The sequence below is a fragment of the Acomys russatus genome, chromosome 6 (assembly GCF_903995435.1).
Source record: "Acomys russatus chromosome 6, mAcoRus1.1, whole genome shotgun sequence".
Classification (NCBI taxonomy): Eukaryota; Metazoa; Chordata; class Mammalia; order Rodentia; family Muridae; genus Acomys; species Acomys russatus.
The window spans coordinates 53,646,337-53,661,801 of NC_067142.1; the positions used below are offsets into that span (position 1 = coordinate 53,646,337).

A 15,465-nucleotide genomic window follows, 5' to 3' on the forward strand; every position below is an offset into this window, starting at 1 on the left:
CTACCTTTTTTGAGGGTTGCCATCACTTTACAGTCTCACCATCAATATAGGAGAGTTTCAGTTTCTCCAAATCTTCAACAATACCTGTTACTGTCTTCTTGGTTTGACTACAGCTGTACTACAAGCAGCAATGCATTGCCCGATGTGAGCTCCCCAGAGATGCTGTTGAGCATCTTTTCAGTGCATAGACACAGGGATTTACGCCTTCTGTGGAGAACCCCCATTGAGGAGGTTTTGTGGGTTTGTTTTTTTTAACTTTTTTTTTTTAAACCAGCTATTCAACAGTCTGATGAAGACTGCCATGATATTTTAATATCTTAGAGTGAAATTCCCTTAAACAGAAATTAGTAGATGCTTAATATAAAATATATAAAACATTAAAATAATTGTTTTATTGAGAATAAGCAGTGGCAATGGTTACAGAATTAAAGCTCTTTGCTAGAAGACACCTCGGGAGTATTCTTTAGGAGCAGTGCTAGTACCTTGCCAAATTTTAGAGAAAGAGGCAAAAACATCCTTTGCATAGTTAACCCTTATAAAATCATGACATTGGTAACATTTTCTTTCCACATCATTAGCTTCTGAACTCCTAAATAGGTGGGAAACGTTTGATGTCAGTTGTATATATTGGGTATGCTTAGTGGCTAATGTCATCATTAAATGGGCATTAGTTTGAAGCAATTATCTTTAATTATAAAGTAAAAGTTATTGTGCCTCGCCCCCATTTAAGGCAAGAAGAAATATCTTTTCTTAAAAAAAATCTTTTCTTGGGACAAGAAGGATAGTTATCTCAAGACTGTGCTATATATAAGTGACTGAATTATCTTCTTGTACAGGCCTTTTCTCTTGGGTAGGACAAACTGGACTCCTTAGTGCTTGGTCGGCTGCAAGCCTATTTCTAAGTATAACCATAGATTGAGAAGAGTTTCTTTCACAGAGTTTCTTTGATTCTTTCAAGTTAGTCTCTTAACAACAACTTCTGCCAAACCTGTTACCTTCTCCAGGTATCTACCAATCTGTATTTCTAGATTCTATTCTTCAAAGAGTTGTACCTAACCTTATTCTTTTTTTTCTTGCTCTCCAAGATGCTTAAATTTCAGAATTTCTAGGTTATTTACCATTAAATTGTATCTATTCTGATTTCAAACTGACTTAAAGGTGTAGTTGGAAAGAAAATTTTCTTTCTGATATGTTTAGTACATTATTATTAGCTCTGGTAATAACATATTTATTAATACTCACATTATATATTCATGAACATAAGAACACAAATATACTCTTTATTAAGAGAGGTATCACTGCAGAACGAGTCTAGTACAAAGTTTAACTTTGTATGGATGGCCAGTGAATAAAAGAGAAAAGATAGAGTCTTAAGTACCAGGAGAAATAACTGTAATTATCTTCCTGAAATGTAGGAGCAATGAGGATATAAAAATTGAAGTAGTTTTTTAGTTAGATGGAATAAACTGAATTTCATTATTTTACTCCTAAGGCAGACCCTTATGCTGGCCACTGACTGGAAGTCTAGAGTGGCCACGGCAAACGCATACACATAATCAGTGCACCATGAGCAGCTTAATGTGAGCACCAACACGTCACACAGGTGGCAGTGCTTAGTTTCACCGACTTGAAGGTACAAAAGAAAGCACTGACACTTATAGGTAAAATTGGTGCAAATGAGTTCCTCTTACTTTACCAATTACAAAGGCAAACAATTCTCAATTCCAGGGTGCACAGTAGAAGCATCTGGGAATCTTAAAAAAACAAAACAAAGCAAAACAAAACAACAACAAAACAGCTGACCAGGCTTATCTTTAAACACCACTGTATTTTATGAAAGCTAAGTTTTACGGCTAGTTAGAATTGAAAGTCACTGGTTTGGACAATGAACACTTTCTAGTCTTAAGCGTGCATGAAATTGTTTATTTGGAAAAGTACTTATATAGAACATATAGAAGACACCGGATACGACAGAAACCAATACTAGCTGATCCTGACAGTGTAATACTTAAGAAAGAAGATACAGACTGTTTTTAATGTTTAAAATTTTTATTTTTATTTTATTTTACTTTATGTGTATGAGTGATTTTGCCTGCATGTATGTTTGTACAACACACATATGCACAGGCCAGAAGAGGCCATCAATTCCTCTGGACCTGCAGTTACAGGTGGTTGGCTGTGAGCCCCAATATTGGTGCTGGGAACTGATCCTGGGTCCTCTGGAAAAACAGCCAGTGCTCTTAACTGCTAGGCCATCTCTCCAGCCCCAATAGTCGTCACTTTATTTTCCAGAGGTCAAAAAAAAAAAAAACTATGCAAAGGTTTAACAATGTCTTATTTTTATATACTTGTTTAATTGAGACTGGTCAAGTGTCACAGTACCAAGAGAATAAGGAAAGTTATACAGGAATATCTGGCTACTGCCTTAGTTCAACTATGCTTTTCTGGGTATCTTGGCATATTTTTTAGTGTCTGAGTTCTTTCAGCGCTAAGCTCAAAGCCAATACAAATGGAGCAGCTGCGACTGCATTGTGTTGCAGACAAGGCCAACTCAGATCATTGTGCTATGGAAATGAGAACACTAAGCTGAACACCTGGCCCGGAAAACAATTCTCTCTCTTAGCCAATGCCAAATGGATGTATCATCTAAGTAGAAGTCATGCAAAAATCCTAAATATCAACAGTCACTTTATAAATACAGTATAAAGAAGCCTGTTCCAAAACCTCAGAAACTATGAACGAAAGCACTAACTAAATACAACTGTAAGTCACAACTGTTTTCCTTTCTGAATTAAATTCAAGTAGATATAACTTATTTTACTCAGTTGTTCCTCATTTCCCCATAAAAATCACTTAAATGTTATGAGCAATGTATAAAATACACAAAGAATGTTTTGTATAGAGGAAAGCACAAATATACCAAGTTAAAACCCCTAGCAAAATGTAAAATCAGAAAAAACAAAAAATGTTCTTTTAAGAAGCAAAAGCTATTCAAATGATTATAATTATTTGAAGAATCTAAGACAAAACTCACAACTATCAAAAACACTGTGAGCTTGTACATATGCATGGTATTTAAAAGACTCAAAGAAATATCTCAAGAAACAAATTACTAAATAAAAATGCAAACTTGTTTTAATTTACAAATGTAAGTATACACAGAATGTGCTCTAGACATAAATCCCAACTATTAATCCAAAATTCCCTTTACTGAGGAAACGCCCTGTTTTGCACAGGCGCACTCGTTTCGAGCAGTCTCTCACCAATGTTTACTAAATAGCAAATGTTTATTATTTCAGTTGACTGGAGACATCAGTCAAACCAAGACACTAAATGTAAGATAAACTCATTCTATTTGGATCCTCATACTAATCATGTGTATTTTATCCACTCAACATCTATTGATTGGATTTTGCTACGTACAACGTGCTGGACAGAGTTATACAGGGGGTTACAAAGATGATCAGAGTAGATATTCACTGTTAAATGAGGAACAGAAATTACAAAGAAACCGAAAGAGGAAAATTAGAAATGAATATAATCAAAATACATTATATACATGTACAAAATTGCCAATAAATAAATATTTTATTTATCTAGCATGAGACAGACCTTTATGAACAGTAAGTTTTATAAAGATCACCTATCTTCAAGATTTAAAGCATTTTCAAATGATATATCCAATTATACTTCAAAGAATAAAACAAATATAATTTCATTTTTTTCTAAATGATTTGGGAACAGGTTAATCAGTGTCAACTTCTGTATAATATTCTACTATGAAAAAAAGTGGCATGTTCCCAGGCTACAAATACTGGATAGTTATTTGTCCTTTTCTTTTAGGGGGAGCTGATCAAAAACTGGGTTCTGTTCTCAGTTAATTCTAGGGAAATATCTAGGTGAGGGCTTCTGAGTGGTCAATTCCCTTAGAAATACACGGCGTTGAGACCGTGCCTTTGCTAGTCAGGAGCCTTGTCTCACCCTCTTTACGGTAATTATCAAACAGGTACATGGTCTGTAAGCAGTGCTTGGGGTTAAGTACTCTCCTTTTAAACTTCTACTTACAAATGGTTAGTTTCATTAAGGTAACAAATTAGTTGCAAAATTATTATTTAAATAAGTAAAATTTGCAGCTCTTAATGAAAAATTTAAAAGCCTGAACATAAAACTTCACACATAATTGAGGACACTCTGCATTGTTACCACAGTGCAGAGAGAGATTCTCATTTGTGAACTTTAACAAAAATGTAAGAAGTCACCATTTGGTTCCAGTTTTACAAGTGTAAAATTCTTAAATTGGAACTCAATCTAATCAAGTGTATCACTAAACTCTGTCCATGGGTAGTTTTAAATATTGTTTACTCATACATAATATACCCAGTTACACCTTGAAAAAAACAGTAAAAAAATTCTCAATTTTTCTTCATAACTTGGGATCACTGATGTCTGATGATATCCTTCAGAGTTACTGTAATGGTTGGCATGTCCACTGCTGTGATAAGCACCATAACCAAAAGCCCCTTGAGGAGGAAAGGGCTTATTTCAGCTTACAGCTCTACATCATAGTCCATCAGAGACAGAGGGAACTAAGGACAGGAACCTGGAGGCAGGGCTGATACAGAGGCCATGGAGGGGTGCTGCTGAACTGGCTTGCTCAGTCTACATTCTTGGACACCCAGAGCCAGCAGCCCAGCATGACACCGCCCATGTCACTAATCAAGACAGCACTCCACAAACTGCCTAATGTCCAGTCTAGGAAGGCATTTTCTCGATTAAGATTCCTGCTTCCCAGAAATGTCAAGTTGACAAAAACCTCCCAGCACAATTCCTAATACATATCAAGCTATACTGCTTTCTTCTTTGTTTGAAAAAAAGGTGATAAAAATTTTTCATTCATAACAATTAAAACATATGTAGCTGGGCCTATAGAACTAAAAAATTTAGTAAAGACATTAAATCTGAAGCTATTCAATAGCTGCCACATTCTGATTATAATATTAATCTAGCACTCACTTGCTGTCTATAGAACTTCAAAAAGGTTCTTACAGAAACAGATGTCTACAGCCTCTACCCACTCTTAATGAAAAAGAGGATAAGGACATTGTCTCCAGAGTTAAGAGATATAAAACCTCTACTTGTGTTAATTAACATTCATCATATATCTAAAAACAAGCTCTACTTAAAAGGAATCTCAAAAGTACTGGAATAAAAATATGTCAGTTTGGTTACATTAAAAGAAAAAAAAGCACACCCGCCAAAAGCTTATTTCTGTTTTATATCGATTTTCATTGTACTTAGAATAACGACCAGTATCTTGAAGCAATTCTCTTCAAATATGCCTTTTATAATACTACAATTTTAATATGTTTACAAAATATGTGAATTTTTTACCCAATGCTCAATGAGAAGAGAGGATTTAAAATCTGAGTTACTTGAGGTTGGCAAGATGGCTCAGTAGGTTAAGGTCACTGCAAGACCTGAGTTCAATTCCTGGAATCCAGATAGAGGTAACAGAGGAGGAAAGACTCCACAAAAATTTTCCTCTGAACTCCACATGTGCATCATAGCAAATGCACACATGCACACTCGTACACACACACACACACACACACACACACACACACACACACACACACACACAGTGAGAGAGAGAGAGAAAGAGTGAGAGAGAGAGAGAGAGAATAATAAAGTATAGAAGAAATGAGTTTTGCAGTGAGACAGAAATGCTGCACCTAGTGGCCAGCTATCCTGCTCCACTAAGGTTTTCCCATTTTAGTATGCTTTTGGCAAACTTTTGTATTTAATATATTTTTAGCTAATAATTAGATTAAAGGACATCTGCAAAGATTTGGACTCTATAGTTCAGATAATTCAGATTTAGGAACTTATTAATTAAAAAAAATAGTTTTTTGTTTTTTTGTTTTTTTAATTACTAAGTTTGGCCGGGCGTGGTGGCGCACACCTTTAATCCCAGCACTAGGGAGGCAGAGGCAGGTGGATCGCTGTGAGTTCGAGGCCAGCCTGGTCTACAAAGTGATTCCAGGACGGCCAAGGCTACACAGAGAAACCCTGTCTCGAAAAACAAAACAAAACAAAACAAACAAACAAAAAAAGTTTACAAGCACAACAATATTGATTCATAGTTAATCAACAGAAATGTAAACTTCTAGCCTCTATTCTCAGTTTTATAATAAAATTATTGAGCAACAAAATGTTTGGAAGTTTTTAACTCTCAGAAGAAAAATATTTTTTTAAAGGGGAAAATAACACTTACTGGGACTTTGAAAGGGGAGGTATTCGCAGTGTCCATGGAGCTGGGTTTCTCTGATGTGCTGGTCCCTGATATGCTCCGTCTGCGGGGGGACCTTTCTGCTGGCACCTCTGAAAAAGTAGAAAAAGTAGAATCATCATGAAGAATCCAAAATTTCAGACTTTTCCTAAACTATAAAATGATGTTTTTTTTTTTTTCACACACATCAACTGTTTTATTCTTTAAAGGTCTACTCATTTTTATTTCAATATGCTTTAGGTAACTTTGTGATATTTGACCTATGGAAACAAAGAAACTTGCTCAGGGTTAAGCATCTGAGAGACAACTTGTGTTTTCATCTGTGCATATATAAGAAGTAATCCTTCGGAACTATGACATGTTTAAGGTTTTCAGGTTCACTTGGTAGTTAGATCTTGTACCATATGGCTCTATCTCTCTATCAGCCATTTAGAAGTTAAGTGAATTAGAAATTTCTAATATTCTTGTGAACCAGAAATACTAGTGTTATGCATGATTTGACACTGCCTGCACAAAGGTCAAAGTTTGGCTCTATACAGATGATTCACCAGATTGCTGCAGGATAAAAGAATATACATGCCTATGCAGATATAAAAATAGACCAGCTTCTCCTTGTTCTGGCTATATGACCTTACCCACATCTTACTCTGAAATCATAAATCTGTTCAAATGATCTAACAAGGTTAGGCTCCTGCAAATGATGTGATCTCTAATTTAACAGCTATAAACCACACTTACAATGCATTTTAAAGATTATTCATAGTGATATATACATATATACACACACATGCAGATAGATATTTATACATATTATACCTTTATCACAACTGCTTCCCATCTCCACTTCAACTGACAGACATAGGAATCCAGCTTCTCAGATAACATTAGATAATCTCAACATGGACAAGGAAAAGCACACATCCTAAAAAAAGTATTCTGTGTTATCTTCCAGATCTTAAAAAATAAAGAGTAAACCGTGACTCCGGAGACTGACATTTTGATTCTTGCTGTTCTGCCTTTAAAAGATAGATGCAGTTTAAACTTCCATTTCTGGCCTCCTGGCCCCTGGGATCCGTGCTACTTCCACTTAAGAGAAAGCATTTTTTCTCGTGCTCCCTCCCTGCCTTGCTCTTCCCCCTCCCTTTCTACAGCTTGCAGAGAGCGAGCGAGAAAGAAACACACAGGACTGCAGCTATTCATTCAATCAATCGTCTGACTGCACATCCTCATTAGTTACTTTTAGGTTATTAACAGGCGTCCATGCCTCCCCTCACTTACAGAAAATCTCCCTGTATTACACTAATCTGTAGCAGAAAAAAAAAATGAACTGAAATTTAAATTCGGCCAGTGTTAAAAGGAGACCATTTTACACAGACCCAGTAATGCACGCAAATCAATGCTGCCTAAGAAAAGCCAACTGAAAGTGCTTACCCTATCCCTGTTTGCATGCTGGATACAGGTCTTCTTTTCATCTCCTGTGCCATCCTGACCATTAAGATATTAGCCAAATTACAATATTCCTAATGACCAAGAAGTTGATACCGCAGCTTATATGCCTGCAGTAGAAGACAGTTCCATGATATCGCTGTATTTTAAATTTATGACCAATAACTGTGTCTCGGCTTCTCTCTAACCATCAGTGGATAAATGAGTCTTAATGTACAAAGTCATTTTCAGAATTAGGCACACGTGACTTCTAACATACATCTCTGAAAGACAGCAGTATAATTAACTCAGATTCATGGGAACAGCACAAAAGAACTGAAGCAAATCAGCTGGTTGGGAGTACACCACACAGCAAGACCTTCAACCTCAAAGAAATGACTTTAAGCGTGATGGCTCCAAGTCAGGTGTTTCTGAAGTTGGGGGAAAAGACAGGCAGGGAGGGGAGCTGGTAAGGCAGAAGAACATCTCATACTTTCTCTAATACTTATCTATAAAGTTCTGTAACATCATATTAAATTAACATGCAGATATTTTAATCTCTGAATAAATGACAGAAACCAAACTGGGAGAAAAATAAGTTTAATTAGCAAGGATAAAATGATAGAATGAAACTGTTTCCTTAATATGCAATGTTCTGGTTAATGAAAAAATTGTAACTCATTTCCTCACTTTCTTCCAAACATCTAATTTTAGTTTCATGCTTATAAACTCATTAGGCAAATACATTTCAATGCTTTAACTGTTGGAAGTTGTAGGGGCTTAAGTGAGCAACTACATTTCAAGACCCAGTGACTATGCTTACTTACTATATTTTTTATCTCCATATGACAAAAATAAACAACTCTTGTAGTTCATAGTTTGTTAGCTCCAAAGAGAATGAATTGTTTTTGAAGAGGCAACTTAACTCAACCAGTGAAAGGAGTAAGTACTTTATACAAATTAGTAGTATCAAGTTCTTACTCCTTTCACTGGTTAGGTTGCCTCTTCAAAAATAAGTGGACAGCAGAGAACATTGGTGAAGGTGCAGTCTCAGCTGCAGTTGAGAACAGAACATACTGGAGATGCCAGGACTAGGGGATGACCTCTAAGGAAAAAAGCAGGTGTAGAATGGAGCTAGTTTGTGCCTACAAGACAAGCTATGTGTGATGTGGACAGCAATGCTGGAGAAGAAGAGCTGCCAGAGCACTTGGACGCCCAGATGTTACACAATCAACTATTTACACTGCTGGATAGTTTTGTCTTGATCTGATTGTATTTGTGTTCTGGTTCTTCCTTTGTGGAATAATAAGTATATAACTTTTCATTGTACCCACAATGGAAAGACTTTGGACTTTGAAAGAGATACTGGATTTTTAGAGAGCCAGAGCTTTTATCTTAAGTTTCCAATGCAAAAAGAGAAATGTTTTAAATGAATTCCATCTGTAATCCAGACAATACTCCTTTGGAACTGGAACTATACTACCCATCTTACAGACATAGAAACAAGATGTTCTAGTATTCTGCCCATGTCTGCCCAGCATGCAAGAGGCAAAATGAGGATTAGAACCCACGCAGTCTGCATTTAGAGCCTGTGCTTTTAACCACCAGGCATGCTACCTTGTTCTCTGTGGGTTTTACATAATAGCCTATCATGGAGGGGAAACCATAACTACAGAGACTCTAGTTTTCTTACTTGTTCCTAAAAATAACTCAAGAAATTTTAGCAGTATATTCACAATTCTTTGCATTTAAAAGTAAAGTAAGAAATACATACTAAGGGTTTACTCCAAACATGGCCTATCAAGGAAGACTCTCCAGGTCAAAACAACACAGAGCTGAGGCACTGAGACAGAGGGGGAAGACGTGTGACTTAATAGCAAAGAGTAACAGTGAGAAACAAAATTGAACAAACAGAAGGTAAGTGTTAAAGAATACCTAAAACTGATTTCCTACATTAAAATACAAGGGGTGGGGGTAGGAAGCATTATGGGAAATAACATGTCCTTCAACATGCTTAAAGTAATCTTCAATGTATGAGGTAAGTACCTCCACAAATTCTAGAAGACAGACTAAATTAATCAAGGCCTTAGGCTCTGCAAAGAATAATCTCTAAATAACCACCAGTATTGTTCAGCCTAAAATGATCATTTAGAATACTTCAGTCTAATTGTTTATAAGATTTTTTTTAATCTCACAGTTTTGGTGGGCTATATTGGTGGTCAACGCTGGAAGATGTTATCTCTTCAAATTTCTTTCTATAGACAGCCTTTAAAACTTTTTGCATCCTACCCCCACTTTGTTGCTGTTTCTTCGTTAGTTTTTTTTTTTTTTTTCAGAGACAAGGTCTTGCTATATAACACAAGCTCCCCTCAAACTCACATGATTCTGCATCAGCCTAAGTGCTGGGATGACGCCTTGCATCTGTCCTGTTTTAGGCTTTTCTGAAACTAGGTTACTAATATGTTCTCCTTAGTAATAAGCTTCATAGTAAGTGCATCACCTGATTTACAGCTATGCTCTAAGGTATTCAACATTGTCTCTAACTGACTCCGTAATGCAACTGGAGGTGTGTGCTTAGATTTACTCAGTAAATTCAGTATTCAGTGATAATTTTAAAAATAGATTTAGACTTTGATTATGCCAATGCATTTTAAAAAGTTTAGTTCCCCCCTCGTACATAACTTTTATATTAATAGAATCAATGTGCTGAAAAGAGAAAAGCCCAGCTATTCGAGAGGCTGAAGCAGAAAGATCACTTCAGCCTAGGAGTCTGAGGTCATCCTGGGCAATATAAAGAGACCCCCATCATACAAACAAAAAGAAAAACAGGCAGAGAAGAGAAATAGTAGAAAAGAGAAAAAACAAGGAGTGAGAATATGAATACAAATCTATAGACCTTTAATGTAAATATGAAACAATCACTGACTGAGAATAAAATGTGCATATGGCCCAGAATAAACCAAAGTAAAGACACCAAGCATCAACAGGTAGCAAAGGCAGCAGCAATGGGGACTTTGCTTTATCTCCTTCAGCATTTAGTCAGTTTCAAGTCTATCCTTGAAATGCTTATCAGCTTCATTTTGACCAACTATTAACATCGCAACCTAGGGTTTTTTCATTTTAGGCAGATTGTAACAGGAATCTCCTAGTTAATCCCACCGACTCAGTTCCCATCTACTTAATGTTATCTTGTGCTCAATTTTAGATTAATTTCCCCACACTGCCTTTTTGATAGAATTACTTTACACAATCAGGCACTTAGGGGAAAATATCAAACACATTCTTTACACATTCCTTCTCTTTACCAAAAATTTGACTTAGTTGGGCAATCTGTGAAAACTGGTCCCACTCCTCCTCTGGTGCCGGTCCTTAGCAGTGTTTTACCCTCCTATCAAATTGTAGGTGACCTTCAGTCCAGCCACGACTATGAAGCCAGGCTTACCTACTTCACATGTTCTGCAAGTTCACACTGCTAGATCACGTGTTCTCTAGTCTTTCCCACTGAAGTAAACTAAACTAAACTAGCTCTGCAGCTGAGGTCTTACACTTCCAATTTCAATAATGGTCTGCTCTACATTTCAAACAAAATGAGTAATCATCTCAATTTTAAGTATTTCTTACAATGTTTTCATAAAACATTTTCACCTGTTTACTTTTATTAAGAGAGAATAAAAGATGATAAATAAGTAACTTTTGACTAAAAAATAGTTAAGTACCCTGATTGTGAATATCCCTTAACCTCTTTAATAGATACATATACTTATAACTATGATTTTATTCAGCTGAATGATACAGGACTGCCATCTTCCCCCCCCCCCCCCCGAGACAGGGTTTCTCTGTGTAGCCTTGGCCGTCCTGGACTCACTTTGTAGACCAGGCTGGCCTCGAACTCACAGTGATCCACCTGCCTCTGCCTCCCGAGTGCTGGGTGGGATTAAAGGCGTGCGCCACCACGCCCGGTTTAGGACTGCCATCTTATAAAGATAAAAAGGTAAATTTTCAGCTTCTCATATGGAATTAGCTTCATATTTAATACAAGTTTTAGTTTTCTCATTCCAAGATGAAATTGATCCTACCACCTGGACAGGTTTAACACTCAGCCTTCACTTTCATTAACTTGAATGATCAGCTATAATTGAGCCTTTGATGAATAAGCTTTATTGAAGGTTAGGTATAAAAGCTTTTAAGGGCTTTGCTGTCTATATACCCTTCATGTAAAAATTCACAAAATCCTCAATTCTACCTAGTACACTTAAATATAAATTAATCTGTTCAATTTTTGATTGCTTCTTACTCAAGTTTCATTTTCTTTAGATATCTGCCCAGTTTATATTCTTTTTAATTTTAGTTTTACAATTGTTCATCCTATCAGGAACTTTTTTGAAAGAACACCTTCTGCTCCCCCTACCCCTCTTCTTCTTCAAATTCCCTAAACAAAGAAAATAACAAAACAAAACGAAACAAGAAAACAAAAACAAAAACAAACCAACAGAACCAACAACCCATGAGGAGCAATATGATTCAATAGCCACACTTAGGTTTTAGCATAGTCCATAGGTGTTTTGAGTTGTTAAATATATTCTTGTAAAGTTTTTATGCTAATCTCCAGCTTTTGTTTTTAATTATGTGTCTCTCTGTGTGTCTGTGTACTAAGTATGCATACCTGAGTGAGGGTGCTCACAGAGGGCAGTGATGCCAGATTCACTGGAGCTGAAGTTATAGGTGATTGTGAGCCAGCAGATGCTGGTCTGGAAACTGGACTTGAGTTCTCTACCATAGCTGAATATAACTCAAAGAACTTTCACAACATCACATAATTATGTTTGCTCTTAGCTACTGAGCCATCTTCCAGCCCATAGTCTCTAACTTTTAAGTCTATGATTTTCTGTAATATTTCCTTCTTTAGTTTTAGCTGTTTGTACTTTCTATTTTGATCAAATCTTGTCATTTGAATAATTTTTTTTAAGATTTTTTTTTAAGGCAACAATTCTTGGCTTTATAAATTCGATTATATTTATATTTTCTAGTTCATTATTATCTCATTTTCATTGTATCTTTTAAAATACTTTCTTTGGGGTTATTTATCCTTTTTCTAAACTGCTGAGTTAAACTTAGCTCATTAATTTTTTGTATAATAGGCTGTATCACAACTGGCTACAACATTAGAATAGGCTGAACCTACAACTCCAGCAAAATCCCACAGATTTTGTTTTATTGGGGTTGGCTGTCTGTTGTTGTTGTTGTTGAGACAGTCTCAATATGTAATCCAAATTTGTCATCTTCCTGCCTCAGCCTCCAGAGAGCTGAGATTATAGGAATATAAAACAGCAAAAAACAAAAAGAAGAAAGAGGTGGAAGAGGAGAAGAAGAAAAAGAAGAAGAAACAGGAAGGGAGTACAGATCTGACAAGAGCAATTTCAACAATTCTAGACAATACTGATTCAGTGAAAACATTTTATAAAACTTATCTTCAGTGTTGTCCTGAGACACAGTTCTGCACTAAGAGAAGACACCACCCCAATCTTGTGGGAGCAGGAGAGTATCAGACATTACATAAATACACAGAGACACACAATTAAATGCCCCAAACTTAGAACAAGAGTTTCCAGCTCCTCATTTCTCTCATTTTCTGTTGTTGGGTCTCCACATGCATTTTTGGTTTCTGGTTTCTCTTAGCTGTTCTCTTCCACTGAAAGTTCATCACGTGCTCTCCCTTCTACCCAAAACTCTGTGTAAGCCCCACATTTTAAAAAGGGCGAGCTCCCTTTCTTTTTAATAAAAGATATTTATTTTTATTTAATGTGACTGTTTTGCCTGCATGTATGTATGTGCACCTCATACATACCGTGGCCATAAGGGTGTATCAGAACCCCTTTGCACTAGAGGTACAGAGGTTGTAAGCTGCCATGTGGGTGCTAGGAACCAAACCTGAGTCCTCTAAAAGAGCAGCAAGTGCTCTTAACCACTAAGTCATCTCTCTAGCCTCATGCTTTTCTTTCTGCCACAGATATCTTTAGGCAAAAATCTCCACTTCTGGCTTATACTGTCCTAACAAAAGATATGATATGTCTTGACTTTAAGTTGTCAAATCCAGTGGTCTCCCCTAATGTTTCCTTGGTATTTATAACCGCTGTCACTACTGGCCACATTGCTGACTTGTCCTCCCTTAGAACACTCTCCTAAGGTTCCTCCAACATGAATGCTCATCTACTCTGTATCTCCTTCACATCTCAAAACACCAGTGCTCTCCTTCCATCCCTCTATGTTTTCTGTTTGTCTCTTCTTGTCAGTCTGTGAAGAGTAGGTATCACTGCAGATGTTCTGAATGCCAATCATCTTCCTCCTGTAGCCAAATGGCTCCCAAGTCTTAATTTCTACCTGTGACACAATCTCCAATTATCATATATATGCTTATCCAGATGTGTATTGCCTACTTCAAACTCAACACAGAATTTACTATCTTCTCTTAAACACTAGCTCTTTTTTTCTCAATTTGATTTCTGTTAACAGCACCATTATCCTTCCAAATTCAAAATATGTCTTTGACTCATTTTATTCTAATTTTCCAACCATTTGTTGACATAATCTTTGTATTATCTCCCTACTAGCTCTTCAGCTATGCAAATATTTACTTGCACTTAAGTTTTCAAGTTGGTGGGAAGATAGGTGATTGAGTCTTCTTTTTAGAGGCATTTACATGCAGGTGAGTGGTTGGACAGGTAAAGGTACTCACTGTGTAAGCCTGATTACCTGAGTTTGACTACCAGAGGAACCTTAAAATAAAAAAGGCAAAATGCCAGATGTACTGTAATCCCAGCACTCCAATGGAATGAAGCAATTCCTGAAACTTCCTCTGCCCTTAGAGTATAGATGCATGTGTGTATACGCACATACATCCACATACACTAATAATACATATTTGAAAAACCCTATTAGGGTCTTTTGTAATCTACTTTTTAAAATTTTTTATTAGACTTATTCATTTTTATTTTATGTGTGACTGCATGTTTGTCTGTGCACCATGTGTGTACTTGGTACCCATGGAGGTCAGATGAAGGCCACCAGATGCCCTGGGATTGGAGTTATAGAAGAGGTCGTGAACCACTATATAGGCATCAAACCTAGGCCTCTGCAGAAGCAACAATTGCTTTTAACTGCTGACTCATCACTTTAGCTCCTCATAATCTACTTTTAATGATAAATAATCAAAGCAATAATTATATAGAGGGATGGATACTAGATCAGCCACTCTTATTGCACACCTTACACTGACTTAACTGCTTTTAATCTTCCCCTTCATAATACTAGTTTTAGATCTACGTCTTCTTAAATGTTTATTTTAAAGTAGGCATGTTAGTATACACATCCAATTCCAGAACCTGAGAGGGAGTGTGGGGAAGAGCAAGAGTGCAAGGCTAACGGAGGCTACATAAGAGCCTATCTAAACAAACAAATACATTTTGCACACACAACATTTTTGCCCAAATATTTTTATTTTTTTCAGCAGCTTTTAGGAAAAAACTGTCACTCGGTCAGTCCTTCATTAGTTTGTCACATCAAGCTTTACAGTAAGTTCTAAATACTCTTCATTACCTTTCATTACTTCTCTACACAAACACCATTCCTTTCAAGTCAGTTTATTCACTGGACCTGAAAATAATTTAATATTCTGTATGACACAGTTTCCATACAAGAAAAACCCACTGTTTTAATAAATATCTATTTTATCCTTTTGAGATTCATATTAAATC

At 36.4% G+C, this 15,465-nt stretch overlaps 1 protein-coding gene across 2 annotated transcripts in view; it reads right to left on the bottom strand.

Annotated features, from left to right (window-relative positions):
* Rasal2 (RAS protein activator like 2) overlaps nt 1-15,465 on the bottom strand; it is a 252,552-nt gene that overhangs the window by 78,739 nt on the left and 158,348 nt on the right. For both annotated transcript variants that reach the window (XM_051147644.1, XM_051147643.1), the window contains exon 4: nt 6,275-6,381. In XM_051147644.1, coding sequence (XP_051003601.1) covers nt 6,275-6,381 — 107 coding nt within the window. The remainder of the gene's footprint in view (nt 1-6,274; nt 6,382-15,465) is intronic.